The following is a 20,879-nucleotide window of genomic DNA, read 5'->3' as shown; positions in this document are numbered from 1 at the left end:
TCTACCCATAAACCAAAGTATTAAGTAGGAGAGGCAGCCTGCCTGTTTTTCACATCAGCTTCTGAGAAGCAAGAGGCTATAAACCATTCCAAATCACTCACCATGTACACGTTCTACTTAAGGCTGATGGCACTAGGCAGCCAGCCACCTATACCTATGCCATTTTAAAGCCTGCAGATTAGAGATAGAGGAAATAATTTCAGATACTGCCCTTTTCATATGCTAATACTTCACTCGATGTTCTTGGGAACAAATATTTTGCTTATTCTTAATTGAAATGCAGGTGGCCTGAATTCCTGCATATTACATGGCTTAATCCAGCATATGGATACAAAACACAGTATTATTACAGCTACTGCAGTTTTAACCAAAAAAAGCAGCAACAGAACACAAGAACTGTATGCATGAAGAAGGCATTAACTATTCATCTGGAGGAGAAATAGAAAAGACGTTATTCCACACTTCAGACAATTTACCTTGTGAGGTGGCAAGGCTGGGTGATGTTGCTGCAATGGACGTGGCTACACCAAAATTAAACCCAGTCCTAGGGACAAAAAGAAAAAGGGACAGAAGACATTTAGTTTATAGTATTAATACTGCCTTCCTCATGATTAACCCAGCCAGTGAAACCCAGATTCCCAGCACAGGGGTGTACAAAATCAGGCTGTGTGTATATGTGTACGTACCCCTGCTGCCTACCCACAAACCTGTTGTGACTGGAAATACTTCTGTACAGCAACTGACAAATGCAGGGAGAATGGCTTGCATTTGTTTCCCTACCTATGACAAAGCTCTTAGTTATAGACAGTAAGAGTTCAGTTCAATTCAAGACCCTTCAGACCACTTCTTCCCATGTCCTCTCTCTGCAGCTTTCAAGCCAAATGGTTATGTATATAGACTATGGGTTAATTGTATGCTCTTTACTCCTGCTCATGAAGGAGGAAACCATCCACAACAGGATATACACAAAAAGATTATTTCCACAACTCATTTAATAATACAAACGTACTTTAAGGGGGGAAATTCTTGAAATATATTTTAATCTAGTTTTAGTTGAATACAGAATAAAGCCACCATAATGAGGTCTGGGATCCTTTGGGGAACCTAAAAGCCTGCAGGAATTTCAGCATTCTGGCCATTTCACTCCGAGTCTCTGTGACAGATGCTGCTGCATCTTTAGGAGAAATCTGTGTTGTTTCATTACACTCTGCATGCACAATCAGAGGCTCCACATCCAGTGGATGCACTCTAGGCTATGACAAGGGGGCTGTAACTTGAGAGGGTTTTTGATTTTCTATTTTATATACAAATTTCAACTTCCTCCTTTAAAGATTAAACACCTAGGTCCTTTGAAGAGTGCAACAAGTCGAAGAGTCTACGTGTTATACCCAACATACAGATTAATAAACTAAGGCAAGAGGGACTAAGAGACCAAAATCATAGAAGTGGCAGTCTGCAACAGAACTCGGAAAGAGAATTCCCAAACCTCTGTTTTAAAATACTTGCCTACACCTGCTTCAAAAAAAGAAATTCACCTGAATATGTAAATACACACAGAATATCTATTTAACCTGCCTTTGCCATGTAAATTTAAATATATATGTTTATAAAATGTTTTTTTGTCTCATCCTTGAAACATTTTAGAATAAATAATGTGATAATAATGTGCTCTTATCTCATTATAACACATGCCTCACTCTGTGTTATTGCTTATGCAACAGAAATCACCAGATGGCATTGGGACTGTAGTCACCTCCATGAGAAGATTACTTTTCAAGTCACAATATGGCATTCATGCTGTTGTGTCTTTTTTTAACTTCAGTGAGTTCAAACTGGACTGTCTGTCCAGATTTCCAGCCATAAGTGGGAATTTCAGTGCTTGTGTGTATCAGAACCTTGTTAGCGTGTACACCCTCCCTTTTGTAATGAACATCTGTATAATCCAGGGTTGGAAAAATTAACTGGAGAACGAAACCTATCATCAAAGGTTAGTTAGGTTACAAGGATAGTCAAGGTTAGCCCAGATCCCCTGCCTCTCAATTTTAGCCTCTGGAAGAGGAAACTTCAGGCCTTCTCAACAGCTAGGAGTTGAAGATTTGAAGGTTCACTCTCTCATGTTCTTATCCTAGCTTTACTGTTACTTCTCTGTCCTGGCTGGATAAAGAGGTAATAAGAAAGCCAGATCCATTTTGTCTCTGTCACCCTCACAGAGAAGTGACTATCCCCCATCATGTGTTCTTCTGCCCCTCTCCAAAGGGGAGCACTCTACTTTACACTTGTCTGAAGCACACAGGTAGAGAGTGGTGTCTCTGCTGCACATTTAGGAGGCAGAGAGTGAATTCAGTTTGTCTGACCACCAAGTTGGTGCTTTCATCACTAAATACACTACCACATTTACCACCACAATTAAACCCTTGGATTTCAACCCAACTGATTCAAAGGTTCTTAGAACTGTATACATTCTCCACAACCCGGCTAATGCCATGCTGCCAACCAGCCACCCAAAACCTATGAACAGAATTCCTCATCCACTTCTCCTGATGGAGAATGTTCACAGCAAAATAAAATTGTGCCAAATTCCCACAGCTCTTCTAACCTTGCTTATGTAGCCTGTGAACCATGTAAGCCTTGCCAAGCCCTTGACTGTAGCCATTGGCTTTAATTACACACATACTACTAGAAAATGCTTATAATTAATTACAGTAGCTATTTTTCATTGCTACATAGCTCTCCCATATTATTCGCTGTAGCAGCACTCTAGTACTTAGAAGATATATCATACAGAAATAAAAAGGCTCATAACAGACCCCAATGAAGAGAATGAAAATATCTTGTTAAACTGTGCAGCAGCCACTGGAGTTGAAGTCACTGTAGAAGAGGTCACAGCTGCAACTGTTTTTGCTGTCGCTTGCCCTAGGGTTACAAGAACAACAAAAGTTGCAGAAAACAGTACATACAAAACCAGTGCATCATCTTTTCACCTTCAGGTCCCGCTCAGCATAGGCCGGTCATGTCACACGCTGTACCTAGAGAATTTTTTAGGCCAAGCCCAGCAGAGTTCTCACATATCGGATGGATCATGTGCAGCATCAAAAGGAAAAGAGCAGTTCACAAACACACATTGTGTCCTATTGCACAAACTGGAAACAACAGAAAACAAAAGTCTTGCAAAATTCTAACATCATATCCTCAGAAAGTGCATTTCAGTTTTATTTTATTTGCTTGACACTTATACATAAAAGTATTAATGCTACTAGTGCAAGACTGCAGATCATTTGAACCATTATTTAACACAACTGAAGCAATAATTTGTATTTGACTAGGAGCGAAGTTAATGGTCACATTCTCTCATAAAATAAAGATTATAGAGCAAACAAAATCTACCAAGAGATCCTTGACAGTGTTCCCTCCTGAAACCATCACCATAACAACCAGTGTTCAAATACAGAGAAGGTACTATCAAATTCAACATCTGACATTTTCAACTAACATTTTAAGAGGCTCGTGTTCTTTTTTAAAGTATTGTTTTGTTATGTAAAATGTGGTTCCTGACTACTTCTATTGGCTCTATTCTCTGATTAAGAAGCAACCTACATCTATGGATTAAAGGGAATATTTCATGAGTATCAACGATGTGATGGATTTCAGAAATTTATGCAAGAGGTTTTATAAAAACCCATACCCATTTCAAGCACTGCTATCTAACACATGCATGAAGATAACTCCTCCTGCCACCACTGATTTCCTCTTTTCTTTATACAGTGAAACAAGCAAGCATTACTGTAATTCTTAATCTTCTCAGCCCCATTCCATTTTACATTTTGTTAGAGGGAAAAGGGGCACTAATTTGGAATTCTCAAGCTACGTGTAACTGAACAATCTTGAGTGATACTATAGTTTGAGGTATTTTTGTTTATGGCGATAAAGGATGACTACTAGGTGATCTGCCTAACAAAAAGAGATATATCTTCTAAATACTGACTTTTCAGACACTACAGGCTCTTGCTACTTGATGAACCTAGATCCAACCCCCTCCCAAAACAAAAAACTTGGGGGGGAAGAGGGTTGGGGTTTAACTGCTCTCAACCTTTTTTTCTTAAGAGCAAGATGGCTCCTTATTTTGAATCCCCTTGGCACCAAGAAAATGGAGAAGCCAGAGCTGCTATTGAGAAGCCACTGGAAACAACGGAAGAGCAGACAGGGATACTAGTCTGGTGTGACTTCAGAAAAACGTCTTGCTCCACTCAGAAGGCTCACTCTAATCCTAATCTTTGCAAGCATGCAAACACTTATCTAGTTATTTACTTTTATCTATTTTTTACTACAGAAAAAATGTTGAACTGAATAATGCAGGAGACAAGTAACCTTGTGGGGACTTTTCTGCAATAGATTCTTCTTCCTACTCCATGAATCCCTTTTCTACACCATATTTCATAATTCTCCTAGCAGTCCCTTCATATAGATTTCTAGACATTATTTAGCTGTGCACTGAAAAACAAGGCTTATTAACAGTCTCTGGAGTATCCCCAAACTGATATGCAAAAGCCAGAAGAGCCTGGAGGGAGAAAATGTTTGACAGTCCCTTTGATCACATCTGAGCACAAACCTCAGAAGTCACAGAAAACCAACGGTGCAGTCAAATGGATTAGTGATTAATTCATGCTGAAGTATATTCAACTACTATTTAAAGCCATTTGCAATGAAATAGCAGTGTCTTATTTTCTAATAACTAACCCAGAACTGCCAAGTTCCAGGTGTCAGAGTGCTATGTGCCAACTGCTTGCCAGGTTCCTCTTTTGGCCTATATACCATACAGGATGGTTGAACTAGGCAGCTACAGTAGAATAGATTAATGCCCACCTATTATCCATCACTTCTTCAGTCTTAGGCCATATCTACACGACAAAGTTCAGTTGACTTTATGTAAGTTGACATTGAGCCTCCGATTTAAGCAAGTCGATCCTGCGTGTTCACGCTATGCTCATTGGGTCGTCAGAGTGCATCCTCATTAGCAGGGCTTGCATTGACGCACGGAGCACTGTACTATGGGAAGCTATCACACAGTGCACGGAGCTGACTGGAATTTTGGGTTGGGCTTGCAATGTCTTATGGGACCAAAACATTGGCGCGGGTGGTTATGGGAATATGGCATTAGCCTCCCATTATGCACTTACCTCCCTCCCTCCCTGAAATCAACAGCAAACAAACCAAGCCTTTTTCGTAAGCCTGGGTGCCTGCGTGGACACCATAGCATAATAAGCATGGACTGCGCTCAGTTGTACACTGTTGTTGTGAGCAATACAAACACCCTGCGCCTTATCCTGCAGTATTTACACAGCCGATACAGGAGCTGCCATGTGGAACAATGTGATGCCATGCAAGCAGCTCTGCTGGAACACAGAGCAGAGCAATTTACAGTTGATGGCAACAGTCAGGCATCACCTTGACATGGCTGAATGTCGTTTCTGGGCCTGGGAAACAAGCACCGACTGGTGGGACCACATCGTTATGCAGCTATGGGATGGTGAGCAGTGGCTGCAGAACTTTCGAATGTGTACGGTCATTTCCCAGAAACTGTGTGAAGAGCACTCCCCAGCCCTGAAGAGCAGCAAAACTAAAGCGAGAGCTGCTCTGACAGTTGAGAAGCGAGTGGCAACAGCTCTGTGGGAGCTTGCAATGCCAGACCCATCAGTGGGGCATCAATTTGGAGTGGGTAAGTCTACCGCGGGATCTGTTGTGATCCAAGTTTGCAGGGCCATTAACAGACTTTTGATAAAAAGGGTAGTGACTCTGGGCAACGTGCAGGACATAGTGGATGGTTTTGATGCGATGGGGTGATAGACGGAACGCATATCCCTATCTCGGCACCAGACCACCTTGCCAAAGAGAACATAAACCGAAATGGGTACTTCTCAATGGTGTTGCAAGTGCTGGTGGATCACAGAGGCTGTTTCACAGACATCAACATGGGTTGGTTGGTTGGGAAAGGTGTGTGATGCACGCATCTTTAGGAACACAGGTCTGTTCAGAAAGCTGGAAGCAAGGACTTTCTTTCCAGATTGCAAAATAATCATTGGTGATATTAAAATGCCAATCATGATCCTGGGAGACCTAGCCTACTCCTTACTCCCATGGCTCATGAAGTCGTACACAAGCAGCCTGGACAGTAGTAAGGACCAGTTCAACCATAGGCTGAGCAAGTGCAGAATGATGGTAGAATGTGCCTTTGGACGTTTAAAAGGTCGCTGGCACTGTTTGCTTACTAGGTTTGACCTCAGTGAAAGCAATATCCCCATTGTTATTGCTGCCTGCTGTGTGCTCCATAATATCTGTGAAACAAAGGGAGAAAAGTTTCTGGTGGGATGGGGTTCAGTCAGATCGTTTGGCAGCCAATTTTGAGCAGCCACACACCAGGGCAATAAGAAGAGCACATCAAGGGGCTCTGCGTCTCCATGAGGCTTTGAAAACCAGTTTCAGCAATGAGCCAGAGTAATGTGACACTTATCTGTGGTATTCCTTACCAAACTGTCCCCTCCATTGCATTTTCTCCCCTGTAAACTCCACCCCCACCAACCACCATGTGTTGAATGAATAGAGCGCCTTTTCTCCTCAATCCGTTAAGTTTTATTATGCACACAGACAGCAAAGAAAAGTAAGAACCTGGGGCAAAAGGGCTCATAACACTGGGGAGAAAAAGGAAAGCTTGCTTATGGATGCACTGCAACAACAATCAAAGGTGTGGGAATGGGCGCCTTCTGGTCCTTGTACCCTCCCCTGGTATTGAGTGCAAGGGATACCAAACTCCCTCTCCCCGCCCCACCCCGCCAAATAGAACATTTTGGGGAGGAGGATGTAGAACTGGGCAATGATGGCAGCAGGTTCAGCATAGGCTGCAGAGGGACTCTAGCATCCAGCTGCCTTTTCTGAACCTCAGCCAGACGCCTCAACATGTCTGATTGCTCCTTCAAAATCTGCAGCATCTCTTCCTACATGGCACGCTCTTGTTCCCTGCATGCTCTTCTGTCCTCCCTGTCCATGACCAGGTCCTCGGACACTGTAATCCTCCATGCTCTGAGCTCTGTCTTGCCACTCTCGAAGGCACGCATTAACCTATTGAACATGTCCTCCCGAATCTTCTTTTTTCTGCCTTCTAATCTGGAAAAGTCTCTGTCCCGGTGTGGAGGATGGGCCAATGGACAAGGTTTCAGCTGCAAGGAATGCAACGCACAAGGGTAGCATTGACAGTGCATGCATTGTTTCTGGTGCAAGGTTAATTTTTTCTTTTTCTTTTTTTTTTTTTGAACAAAACAACACCCTGCAATACACTTCACTGCAAGCCACTGGCTATTGCAAGCATCGGTTTGCTGCTCCAGCCATGGTGAGTAAGGCCATGAGGCATGGGCAAGAGGTCTTGTGCTGCTGCTTTTGTGAAGACATCCTTGGGATCACAGGTTGGAACTTGAGAAAAGGCCCCTTTCCCCCTAGCAACCTGGATGGTGCTTGAGGACAGGGACCAGGGTAGAGCCCCCCAAATACTTTGTTAAAAAACAAAAAACAAACAAACAAAAAAACTATTTTATGGGTCGGGGGGGTGGTAAGGGAGAAACAGGAAGTCACCTCCCCCCCTCCCCCTTTTTTTTTTTCCAGCGCTGCTTGCAACACAGTGATCCCTTCCAACTACAACCATGGCATGTTTGGGAAAGAGTGGTTGTGAGACCCATATTTCACCAAACGGGGGGGGGGGGGGGGTGGATTACAGTTGAATTGTTTGCGGTTTAAGGGCTAGCATCGAAAACTTCCTCCGTTTCCCCTAGGTGACCCTATGCGATATCACTCTCCTGAGGGTAACAGACGCAGCAAGGGAGCAGAGGCTGCAAGCGTCTGGATACAGAACAGGTCCTTATGCGGCAATGCTGCGTGCTGCAGAGTTAATACTGGAGTGGCATGGGAAAGTGTCCTACCGTCGTGGATGAAATAAGGCAGACCTTTCCAGAAACTTTCTGCAAAGGATTGCAGAGTACCTCCATGAAAGCTTCCTACAGATCTCCAGGGAGGATTCCCAGGCCATCCCCACGCACATAAACAGTCTTTTTCGGACAGCACCCTCTGCACAGCTGGAGTGGCCACCGATACCCACTACACTTATTTTTGTGTTCAGATTAAACATAAAAAATAGCAGCATGTAACCCCGACAGTTTGACTGGAAATGTGGACTCACCAGAGGCGCCTTCCCCAGCATCACGCTCTGCCGTCAACTGGTCCTGCTCAGGGATGGGCTCCAGGGTTAAAAACAGTTCTTGGCTGTCTGGGAGAATGGATCCTCCACTTGCCTGCCTCACATTCTCCTCCTTCTCTTCATCAATGTCCTCCTCGTTTTTGCATCCTGGGTCTCTTGTGAGGGATCTACGGAGTGTTTTGGGGTCGTGGTGGGGTCACCGCTGAGAATCGCATGCAGCTCCTCATAAAAGCTGTGGGGCAGAACCAGAACGACTGTTCGCCTCCCTTGTCTCCTGGTACACCTGCAGAAGCTTCTTTATTTTCACGTGGCACTGCTGCGTGTCCCTGGTGTAGCCCTTCTCCCCCATGCCCCGCACTATATCCCCTATGCCCCGCATGATCTTGACACAGATGTCAGAGTTTCTTCTGCTGGATTGGAGCTCTGCCTGTACAGACTCTTCTCCCCACACAGCAATAAGATCCACACCTCCTGTGTACTCCATGCTGGAGCGCGTTTGCAGCCTTGAGTCTCCATGATCAGCTATGCTGGCGAGCTCTCCATGCTGATCAAATAGGAAATGAAAAATCAAAAGTTCCCAGGGCTTTAACAGGGGAGTGGCTGCTTCCTGTGTACCTGACATGCAGTGGAGTGGAAAGTGCTCTCCAGAGCGGTCACAGCAGAGCACTGTAAGACACCTCCTGGAGGCCAATTCATTCGAATTACACAACGCAGTGTCTACACTATCCTCATGTCAACCCGTGGATGTTGAATCAAGCACTACACCTCTCACGGAGGTGGAGTATAGAAGTTGACTTTACAGGCCACTTAACGGTGGAAGGGACTCGGTAGTCTAGACACATACATTATTAGATCGACTTAACATGGCTTATGTAGACCTAAGTTTCTAGTGTACACCAGGTCTTAGTCGTGGAATAACAAAGTCCATTCACGTGTATCTTCACTTTGAAGGCAGCAAACGACTATTGTATAAAGACGTGTGGGCAATTCCAAACTCTACATAATCACAGTAGAAGTTAACATTGATCTCTTAAACATTCTTGTGTGTATTTTTGATCATATTTCAAACCATTGGTGTAGCAACTCATTGTAAGGAGGTCTGCAGTAGCCCTTAAATAGGTAACTTATCGACTGCCTAACATGGGTTATTCTGGTTAATACCACAAATTCAGAAATGAATAGTGGACAGTATTACTGTTACCTCTAGACAAGGATGTCATTGTGGCACTTCAGTGGAAATCCTTTACACAATCTAAGAGCTTGCCTACATAGTAAGTTACTGCATGGCAAGCCACGGTGTGAATCTACAGTTCAACAGCTTGCCACAAAATCATCTCGTGTGGATGCTGCTACAGTGCAATGAAAATTCCAGAGTGCAGGTAAGCGTACCGCGCTTTCAAGCCCGAAACAGGCTTCCGTTTTAACTGATTTTTTTTAAATACACCAGTGTCCAGTTCAGATACTTCAAACATTTAAAGGGAACACACAAGCTAAATATTACGTGTAGTTACCTTGGTTCCAGAATGAAAAAGGAACTTTTTCAAGGCAGAATTTTAGACAAAAACCATGTGGATGGGTTGAGTTTTGAGCAGCTGTTCCATTTATTTTTTGTACCTTTGCTTTTAAACCTCTCTCTCTAGACTGAAATAGTAAGAGGCAGTCAACAGAAGCTGAATCAGTGTCTTGATTTTTTTCCCCTATGCTCTGAAGGACGGGCCTTCTCCCATTTTTGTTTCCATCTCAATAGAAATGACAACTGACCTGAGATTTTGTTGCCCGCTGATATTTGACCAGCTGTAGTAGTGATGGTACATGGTATGGATGCAGATACAGGTGAAGACTGTGCCTTAAGTGAGCTGGTTAGAGACCCCTAAAAATACAAACACCACTTAATGTAAATATTACGTCACTGCACGAGCGTATAATTGAAAAAACTTTTTTTTGAAGTTACTCTGTGATTTTGGAGCTGGATTTGGTGTCAAAAAAGGAAAGGAGCACTATATCTAGATAAAACTAGGAGAAGCTGGCCAAAGCACCTGCCAACACTAGCAATGCATCTTGTCCTAATCTGCAGCATACCCCTTCCTATTACAGTTGTGAGACCACACATAGCTCTACAAAACTCAATAGACAGTCCACACTCAACTCGTCCAATGAGTCTCCAGTCTAGCCCAGCAAACCTCTGTTACTGCAGTTCTGAGGCTCTCCTGAACAAAGACTGACAACGTTAATGGTTTGGGGATGTGGATGACCATTAACCTGTAGTAAAATCGAATCCCCCCGTTGAAAAGGTTTTATGGAAAATACTGGATGCGGAGAATTATTCTTTCCCCTGATTTCACCACCAGCCTCTGTTTTTGCATCAACTTGGAGCGTCCGTTAACTCAGTTAACACTATCTCCCTCACTGTTAGTTTCAGACTGACCAGCCAGTCCTGATGCTACAGTAAGACCATGGCCACTTGCAGCCGGCAAGCTATTTTCAAAAACAAAACGAAAGCAGTAGAGTTAAGAGACATAATACAGATATGTCTGGCACTATCCAGTCAGGGTCACAGATTAAGCAGGAGTTTGAAAGGAATGCCAGATAGAGATTGTAGAACGGGACTGCAAGACAACCTATTCAACAGCAGCAGAAACTGAGAGTGGTACAGCATCTGCCTGGCACAGTGCTTAATAGGTAAAAGGTAAATATCAAGAGATACCTGCTTGGCTTGATTTGTAGCAACGGTAGCCAAAACTTGGTGGACGGCTTGGGCTGCAGACTGAGGTACGGAAGATCTTTAAAATAAAATAAAATAAAGATTTAATGAAAGGCTAATTTAGAAGCAGGTCTCTCCCCAAAGCATCGACTTTTGAGAAGTCCAGTACAGCACTGACAGCAAAGATTCTGAACACGTGATTCTAACAAAACCCAATGAACAAATCAGATTATGGAATAAACCTCTTAAATGAATAAGCCCCATTTAACAGAGCGTGGCTGCAAATGTGCCTAAAGCTCTAGACTTAAGTGATCAAGTCTCCTTCACACCCATTTATGTCACTGAAGAGACGGTAGTGAACCCCTCTCTATTTCAACAGGGAATTGAAGAAAGAATCAGCAGGTCAGGGGATTGTGCATGTTATACACCAGGCATAAAAAGGCAAGAGGCTTTCCACACATTCCAGAGCCTGGAACTGGATACAAATATACATAATTCTCATAAGCGATGAACAAAAGGAGACAAAAATGTGGAAAAAAACCCCTGCACTTTGGCTTCAAAGTTGTACAAACAGTGAACTAGTGAGAAAGGGTAGTGGCCTGGTTAATCTGTGACTGATAATGTGATTGCTTGGTTAGGGTGATATGAAAGCTTAACTTGCTTTATAAACTGTACTTCTGAGCCCATGGGCAATCATTAGTGGAAGGCAACTATTACTGGGATGAAACCTAGCTCCCACTGTGTGTCACATTATAGCTCTAATTATTAGAACATGGGAATTGCCATCGAGTCACAGGAACTCCTCCCATTAGTGGTCCATTTGGTCCAATAACATAGGTTTTAGAAGAAAGCAGTAAGGAAAAAACCTTATAATGACCTGTTTTCCCCACATCTAAACCAGTGACAGGTGCTCTGTAAAAAACTGTTCTCTCTCCACTATGAGACAGACCAAGATTCAGAAGTCCTCCTCTCCAGGCAGAAATCAAATCTGGGTCTCAAAAGTGCTGTAACTACTACACCACTCCAACTCCCACACCCTAATCAGAAGCGTGTCAGTCAGTCACATGGAAAACTCTCAGAATTTTCCTAACATCCCAAGGGAATGGGATGAGTACACACAAGAACGATTTCTCACAGCCATTTGCCTTTTTATTGTAGGGGAGGGGAGGGGAAGCTTGACTAGGATTTGATGCTTTAAAAAAAGACTGGCACTAATCGCAGGTCCTTCCCTACCAGCAACGAAAGCTCCCCGTGTTGCACACACTGGAATAGCCCTCTGCCCAGCTATCCCAACAACAATTTCAGCAACTGACTAGCATTAGCGAATGCTCAATATTAGAGGAAGGGAGGTGATAAGAAACATCACAAGATGCTCAAGGTCCCTGGGTGTAGAGAGAATGAATAGATACCCCCATGGCATTGGTAACTGGATGAGAGTCTCTCCCTGTTAAGCTACTTTTTCAAGTCCAGGGCATGTTTGTTATGGCAAGTCATTACAACTGACAAAAGTTCAGTGGTCTATGTGCAATGAGTTGGCGATTTCAGTACAGTTTTTAGTAATCTGGAGTCCACATTCAAATCATACTTGACACCCTCAGAGAGGCTAAGAATTAAAAGGGCAGGAAGAGTGAAGTGCTCTCTAGCAATCCAGCGGGTGGTCCCTCCACAGCAAGGCAGTAGGGCATTGGTGTGGACAGATGGCTTCACTTCTTAGAACCCTCAATTCAGCACTTCTCACATGCACGAAGATGTACTCTGCGAAAGCTGCACCAGCCAGAATTAACCCTATCTAGTGGCTCTAGAGGCATGCAGTGGTGCTCCTGGAAGGGTGCTTCATGTCCCTCTGCAGCCCATGTTCAGGGCAGCACTGACTAGTGCGAAGGGTGGTGGTGTGGAGGGGGTGGCGGTGTGGAGGAGGTGGCAGAAGCTATAGCCAAGTCTCCTCAGGAGAACGCCTGCCCACTGCAGACATCCCACAGCCTAGAAAATAAGTCATTAGTGTTTGTACTAAACACAAACAGCATTTCTGGTTCTACCATATGCCCATCCATCAAGTGATTAAAGGCACTTCAGTCTTGTGCCACACAGTGCATCCAACATCTGAGGTTATTTAGCAGAACTGTACTCGTTAATGAGACGGCTTCTAGACAAATATTTTAGATCCTCTGGTTAGCAAGGATCTTTTTCATCCAGATCCCTCTGTCTGCAGACTGTTACACACAGTGCATTACACTGTAACAGTAATGCCCCATATCCTGAATGCTCTCCTCCAATCCTCAAGGCACAAGCTAGTCTTAAGATTCAGACCATGTCTGCCTGCCAGTCAGGAACAAAGCCCTTTTATCTCAAGCCAAGGCGATGTCATGCATTTCTAATACTGAATCAAATGTCTAAGTCTGATGTGACATCATCATTCTGCACGCGCCCTCTCAGGACCACCACACACTCCCTCCCCACCCGCCAGAACGACAACCATTCAGATGTATTATAACCAGACTGCTACTGAAGCTTCAGGGAAGGGCACCCCACATTCCTGAACTGAATGAGAACAAGCTATGCAAGGAGTTGTAACCAGCCTGTACAGGGTGCACCGTGACCGATATCTCCACAGATGTTTTACCTTCAGCTCTACATACCATCAGCACACCCCGAGCCAAGTGTCAATAAAATTTGAAACCCAATAATGAAGGGGAAAAGCCAGTACCATGCCTGAAGGCTAGATTTGGTAAATATCACACAGATTCCTACAGGTCACGAATACATTGAGCACAGGGGATTGCCATTTCAATACTCAGAATCAGTGTACTGGCAACAGAACTTATTTGCTTGTCATCAACACAATATGCAAGATCCCAGGTGGAAACGCCATGGTAGTTTCCTATAGGTGATAACTTGAAAGCTCTTGCACAAACAATTTACCTGCCAAAAGCCCTATCTAAAGCCCACTTGACTAATGCACAGCTCCAAAAGATGTGTACACCAAGTTCAGTTCATTTCCACACAAACTAGATTATGTACAGAATGCAGGGGAGATGGGAAAAGGCAGGATTCAACCTCAGACCCACTTACAGTCATAACACACTCCTAGCATTCTTTCATCCCAGGATCTGAAAGCACTTTTGAACATTAAGCCTAATCATACCTCTGGAAGCAAGTGAGCATTACACACATTTCACAGATGACTATAAAAGCACGACAGTTATGCAGCTTGCCCAAGATCACAAGAAATCTGTGGCGGGACTGGGAACAGAACTCAGGAATCTAACGCACAGACCTTTGCAATAACCCCTTGATCTCACTTCTCATTACAGGTGGGGTATTAACGAGCAATGACTGGCAAAATAAGAGTATAAAGACTCTTCAGAAATACAAATCAGGAAGATGAGACATCCCCATAATTTCATTCCGGTGTTCCCTGAAGGTGCAGCAGAGCTGTATTCCTGCTGTTGAACTACCCAAAGCAGTTCTCCTCTAGGAATGCTCTGAGTGCAGTACATAGCACTGCTCTCTCCCACGCACAATAATCAATGTTACAAGAGAGAAAACGAGTGAGTTTCAGGGACTGCCAGGGCCTGCAGATGCCCGAGGCAAGCTGGAGGAACAAAGCAGGACATGCTTGGAGACACGAAGCTAGCTTATGTGAGTTGCAATACAAATACAATTCCTTTCTCCAAGAAATCAGAGAACTGGAACATTCACACACAGCTCAAATACTTGATTTCTAAACACTTCATGGTCAGCTAGAGGAGACAGTCACTTGCTAGAGAAACAGATCTGTGGAGTTTTACTAAATAGCAAATGTGTCAATTAAAGTTCGCCTTCCCAAATCAGCTTTTTACAGGGACAGGGAGGAAGAGGGTTCTCTGGACCTTCTCCCCTAGACTTATGTCCCTAAATCAACAGTTGTGGCAATTCTACTGGCAGTGGAGTTGCTGCTCCTTTGGGGAGCCACGAGTGTTTGGGAAAATTCTTTAATCAACAGCCTTTTTTGTTTTCCTAATTAAGAGACTATTAAACTAGGCTTAAAGGTCACCTGTGTCTTATCAATGGGTTTGCGTCTTACGCTGCCACTGTTGCCGGGGCTCAGAGCCTCCCTCTGTGCCTTCTGCTTCTGCAGGGGGCCTTCGGCAGAGAGAGGTGCTGCTGGGGGAAACCCTCAGCATGAAGTCTCTTGGCTGAAAGCCACCTGCTGGAGCAGAGGGCAAAGAGGCTCTCAGTGCAGGCAGCAGATATCTTTCTAGCTGAATTGTTGCATGGTCTGGCAAGTGCTTGTGTCTGGGGTGCTCCCAACACTGGAGGGTTCCAGAGTATTGCATACTAGAAGCATACGGAAATTCAACTAAGGGCTGTGCAGGGGCTCTGAACAGAAGCTGGGCCCTAGACTCACATTTAACATAGGAGGATGTTCCAGGAGAAATACAGAAGGAAGAGACAAAAGCAGGGGAGAAGGGCTACAGAGTAAACAGCTAGGAGATTCAACAGGTGACAGGGTGTGACTGAAATATTCAGCTTCTTAAGAGCCCTCCTGGTCCCAAACCCCTTATAAAAAAAGAACTCTAAAGTATAATACACCAGAAAGTGTCAGGTACTGAGTTTTGAGACAAGGGAGAGTTCTCAGCTGCTAGAGGCTTTTTTGATCCCATGTCTGCAGAATCCAAAGTTGAGATATATAATACACACACGTCAGTCCTGGAAACCCTTAACTAACTTTTATCATCATGATGCAAAATACAGCAAAAAGTAGTTTGAAGCATCCTCTCAAGCAGCACCAGAGAATGCACTTTCCCTTGTCACTTTCAGTCACTGGTATCAGCTGGTCAAGAAAAGTGACAATTTCCAAAGCCAGTGCAGATATGAACCCCCGCAGTGAAAGCCAACTTTCATCAGCAAAGCAGGATTACTTCTGCTACATGGACAGTTAACTTACTCAAACACTATGCTACAGCCATAAAAACTTTCACTTCTAGCTTCTTCTGCCTCCTATTGGCTACAAACAACCACATATCCCCATACAAAAGGAACTCTTAAATTACAAAGGTCTATTATACACCTGATCTAGTCCATCTTATAAACTCCAATTTCTCTGACTGCTACCGACCAGGACATTCATATTCTCTCCTCCTGCTCACGACCTGAACTCACTTCACTGAATGCGTTAAGCCTCTCCTCTTACTAGGTCTGTTTAAACTTTATGTTAAAATAGCTACAGACTAAACACTTTAAATTTAAAGCAAACATAAAACAAGAATCTAAAGGTCCTTGAATACTTTAGATTAAAAAAAGTTAAAGATATCTGCTATGATTTCATGAAACAAGTCCACTTAAAAAAAATATACAGACCACCTTTTTTCAGAGGGTCTCAAAGTGCTTCACAAAATATTGTGCCCACTGCACAGATGAGGAAACTGAGGCAGAGGGGTTAGTAACTTGCTCAAGGTCTCACAGTGACAGAGCGCCAAACAAAAGTCTGCCACTAGATAATGTTGACTCATTGAAGGCACTCTGGTTACATAGCACATATCAAGTATAAGGCAGACATCTTGTGTATCATTGCTCAAAACTATATCTTGAAGTTTTGTGGTGACAAATTAGAACCTAGTGATAAAGATGCAGCCTCACTGTGTGGTGCTGGATGTTCTTTGTTATAATATATAAAGAAATTAAGAGAATAAAAAGACTCACTGATTCAGCCTTCCTGCTCCTTCTACCGGAGCAGTACAGAATGTCAGCATACAGGAGCAGAATGCTGTCGTAATGCGTCGAAGTAAAAGCCAGATCAGATTTGTCAGCTATTACCTTCTATATTCATGAAGGTTTTCCAAACCAATTTCAATCACAGATTTATGTATAGAGATCATCTCAATTTGTACATTTCTCTGTTCCGTTGTCAAATTACATCCAGATATCACTGAAGACATTTCAGTGACTTACTCTTTGCAGTAAGAACTTAAATTACTTTTAAAATCAGAGAAAGGTATAAGTGTATCATCTCCATGTAAATGATTTTGTGCAACTCATGACCTTAACATTTGCCAAAAAAGTTCTTCCCAAAGGGGAAATGATAGTGAGCCATTGATGTTTTATTAGAATATGATTTCTACTCACTCAGTGTAGCTACGCTCGCTTGGTCTGATGAATGTTGGTGTAATAGATATATAGGATATTTATTATAAAGGTGCCAGATTGAAGGCAAAGCACAGAGCAGGTAAATACAGGCAGAGGGGGGGCAAGCTTCCGCACACAGTCCCACAATGCTTCAGGACTGTTCTGAAGGGGTCACCTCTCTGAGAGGAAAATTTGGTCTTCAAGCTCCTTCAATCCTTAGCTCTTCTGATGAAACTATTAACAAAGGAAAGTCTGGTTCCAACTGTGGAGATGCCCTTTGGTTTTTTTGGCGAGGAGATCAACCACACACTAACAACTGGACTGAGGCCACCAACTTGTTTAACTACAGGCCACAGAACACCTGACTAGATAATGACTAGAAATCATTGCAGCTCAACAACCCAGAGAAGGTGCTGCTGTTGCAAGAGAGAAACAGGAAGCCTGAAGTAGCAAAAACTGACAACTTTGCTGGATGGATGCTCTTTATTTAGTAATCAATGTGACTGGCTACCATGGGTTCTATTTGGTAGATTTTTTTTTAGATGGTACACTTTTATGAGGTCATTTATACAATAAGGCTCTAAAAGCCTTTGAAATATAAAGGTATATGGCACCCCATGAATTAGATACAGATGGATACTGCAAGTCTAAAACTATTTGAAGCTAAAATAGTTATATCAGAGTTCAAGTTAACACTCATCCAAGATGTGCATCGATTGTTCATTTTGGATATAGCACTTCTAACAAGGCTGCATAACGGTGAGTGAGATGATCATTGAGGCAATACAGTTCAGATATAGTTTCACTCCTGGGGGAATTCTGTGCCACTGCACACGTGCATAAATAATGTGCCACACATTTTTAATTTTGTTGTTGTAGAAAATAGCTTCTGCCGGAAAGTTGCTGCCATTCCACCTTTTGCGCACAAGAGGGCGCTATGGCGCTAGAACAGAGCAGCCGCTCCTGGCCAGCCTCAGCAGAAAATAACTTTGTCTGGAAAGTTGCTGCAATTCTGCCTTTTCCCCACCAGAGGGTACTGTGGCGCTAGAACACAGCAGCCACTCCCAGCCAGCTAGGGAAGAGAAACAGCCTGCAGTGCCTTCTTCACAATGCCTGTCGGGTCAGGTCAGGAGACAGACAGCATGGGGCTGCTGGGGGTCAGACTGGGGTTCATAAGGGCTAGTGGGGGAAGCCAGAACATGAGTGGAGGCACAAGGCCACGGTGGGAAGAAGCTGCAGGGCCACATGGGGATGGGGGAAGGGGATGGCTGAGTGGGGACACGGACACATAAGGACAGGGGGGAAGGGGTGCAGGGCTACATGGGGAACGGGCACAGCTGAATGGGGGCACAGAGACACTTAGGGACGGGGGAGGGGACGCAGGGACATATGGGGGCCAGGGAGTGGGTGTCTGAGTGGGGATGGAGGGACACGTGGACACGGGGTGCAAGGACACATGGGGACAGGGGCAGATGTGCCTGACTGAATGGAAGAGGCTAGGGGTCAGCCAGGGTCTGCGTGGAGGAAGCTCGCTTAACAATCCCTCCCCACCCCCCGAAAAAACTGTTCCATATTTTTCCCACCCATACCCAACAACCCTCCAGGTTCACACCCAGGCTCCTTCCCTGGAATTACTTCCCTCTCCCTCAGCTCCTCCATTACCCCCGACTCCCCCAAGCCTTTGCACTGCGTCTGACGGGTGCAGGAAATATGGTTCTGTATTGTAGTTTAAATGAATTAATACAGAACTCTGAGTAATAATATGCCTAGTAAGGAATCTATTGGTCAAAAAATATTTCCTGAATCTTTTTTTGTTGTCTGTATTGTTACAGACATACTTGCTGACAGGTATTTTGAAATAAGTTACCCAAAATAATAATTGAAACTGGTGTGATTATAATGTGTTTTGACAAATAAAATATGCAGAATTTTGCAATATTGGGTGCAGAATTTTTAATTTTTTGGCACAGAACATGCAACAAACAAACCATGTAGAGATCACTTCCACAGGCTCATCCCAATTTGGCTTTTGGCAGGAGTTCTGGGCACCGTTATTTGGTAGTCTACAGCTCTTCAAGAAAGTACTGTCTCAGAGGAAGGTAGTTGCTTTTAGGGAAAATGAAATACTAAGGAACTTCTGAACCTTCTCCAAGCATAGACCCTCCAAGCTGGACTCCCAGAGGTAAGCAACAACTGATGCTCACCATTAGAAAACACCTTTTCCAAGGCATTCTGATAAGCTACTTCAAAATAATACTGCTTTCCCTTCTCCATCAAAAAGAGGAATACAAAATACATGAAATCCAGAAGTGGCAAACTGAAATAGTTCCAAGAGGCGCATGTCCAATGCACACCATTGTCCAGGATAAAGCATTTGCAATTCCAGACAATTTACACTGGAAGCAAATGGTGAATTTATCTCTTTGTAATACCTTTTTTCTTTTCTTTTTTCTTTGTTTTATCATGGTAGGAAGACAGCATAATCCTTTACTCCTCTAATACTTTTCAGTGGAAATCTCTCCTCCCTCACTTTTAAAAAAAAATCATTCATTTCTCTTGGTTTAAACCATCACAGAAAACAAGATTTCAAGGTCATTACCGACAGAGAAAAGAATTAGTTTTCTGGCTGGCGGCACTGCCTGGAATGACCTGAGTTGGCAGCTGGCTGTGGAGTATGGGAAGGCCAACAGTTTCAGTTAAACTCATAGGGAAGTCAGAACTGCTTGATAAATTGTAAATTAAACAGTGAGCACATATTCGTGGGTTTCTGTTGAGCAAGACAGCCTAGCATCTGGATATATTTCTGGGGAGCTCTGCCCCAAATTAATATTTAATCCTTGATATATCAAGGGTTTTATACTGTGAAGAAATTCTAACAATGCAAGTTATCAGAGAAGCTGGAGTATAAACTTAATCCTTCAGGGCAGGGACCCAGGGGCATGGCATTAGAGAAGTAAACTACAGAGCAGATGTTTTCTATGGCAGAGGGAATAAACAGGAGAGCAGCTGGACAGCTCAAACACACAGACACCCAGTCAGTTGCAGATGGGTGCATTTTCCCCACTCAAAAGTAGAGGATACATGCAAAAATACTAGTAACTGGGAAGTGGGGACCAGATAGCAAAGTTTCAAGCTCGCCACTGAGGTAATAGGATCCAGAGTTTGCATTAGCAAAACATAGGATCTAGAACCATAACAGAAAGGGGATGTACCAACATATTTTATATTTACATACAACCTAATAATGAATAACGAATTTAATACTGATCCACTAGCCTAGATTATCAGGACTCTAAACCAGACACTGGAAATTTCCTGTTTAGCCAAATCATGTAGTATGTCCTTGAACAACTCGGGGAGGACAGTACCCACCACCTCTCCCCAGCAAGACCTGTGTGCTAACAAAACAGCAAGGAGCAGCTGTTCATTCCTGCATTACTCCCCAAAACACTTCCGCTTCAACAGGTTCAGATTATATGAAACAGTAATACTGCCCCCTACTGGCAGATGAACCTTATTGCAAGGGCTAATTAAAGGAATATATCAGAATGTAGAGAAAGGAAAATCGTTCACGCACCCTATTACCGCAGAAACAGCAGGGGCTGAGGCATTGTTCTTCAGTTCTCGCACGTTCACCACCTGAGGGACGTTCTTTAGAGTTGATTCAGTCAAGGAGGTGCTCACTGCTTTAAGAGTGAACAGAGATGAATCCCACCAATTAGCTGAAATATTCCATTGCACATGGATTATACAAGTATCCAGAAGAGTAGCTTCTTAACTAGACCACCACCTATGTACACTTGGGAGGACAGGGAGGGAATCTGCAGTACACTAGCT

General features: G+C 43.6%; 1 protein-coding gene across 8 annotated transcripts in view; it reads right to left on the bottom strand.

The window, feature by feature from the left end:
* NUP214 (nucleoporin 214) overlaps positions 1 to 20,879 on the bottom strand; it is a 77,030-nt gene that overhangs the window by 19,969 nt on the left and 36,182 nt on the right. For 4 of the 8 annotated variants that reach the window (XM_043530676.1, XM_043530677.1, XM_043530679.1 and 1 more), the window contains 5 exons: positions 20,620 to 20,764; positions 10,941 to 11,016; positions 9,998 to 10,106; positions 2,808 to 2,913; positions 477 to 544 (listed from right to left, as the gene is read on the bottom strand). In XM_043530676.1, the coding sequence (XP_043386611.1) occupies positions 477 to 544; positions 2,808 to 2,913; positions 9,998 to 10,106; positions 10,941 to 11,016; positions 20,620 to 20,764 (504 nt within the window). The remainder of the gene's footprint in view (positions 1 to 476; positions 545 to 2,807; positions 2,914 to 9,997; positions 10,107 to 10,940; positions 11,017 to 20,619; positions 20,765 to 20,879) is intronic. The other 4 variants (XM_007061048.4, XM_007061049.4, XM_027823418.3 and 1 more) reach the window with 2 other exon arrangements.

Source organism: Chelonia mydas, chromosome 16, assembly GCF_015237465.2.
Source record: "Chelonia mydas isolate rCheMyd1 chromosome 16, rCheMyd1.pri.v2, whole genome shotgun sequence".
NCBI lineage: Eukaryota > Metazoa > Chordata > Testudines > Cheloniidae > Chelonia > Chelonia mydas.
Note: the sequence above shows the minus strand (reverse complement) of the source record. Positions and strands in the feature narration are given on the sequence as shown.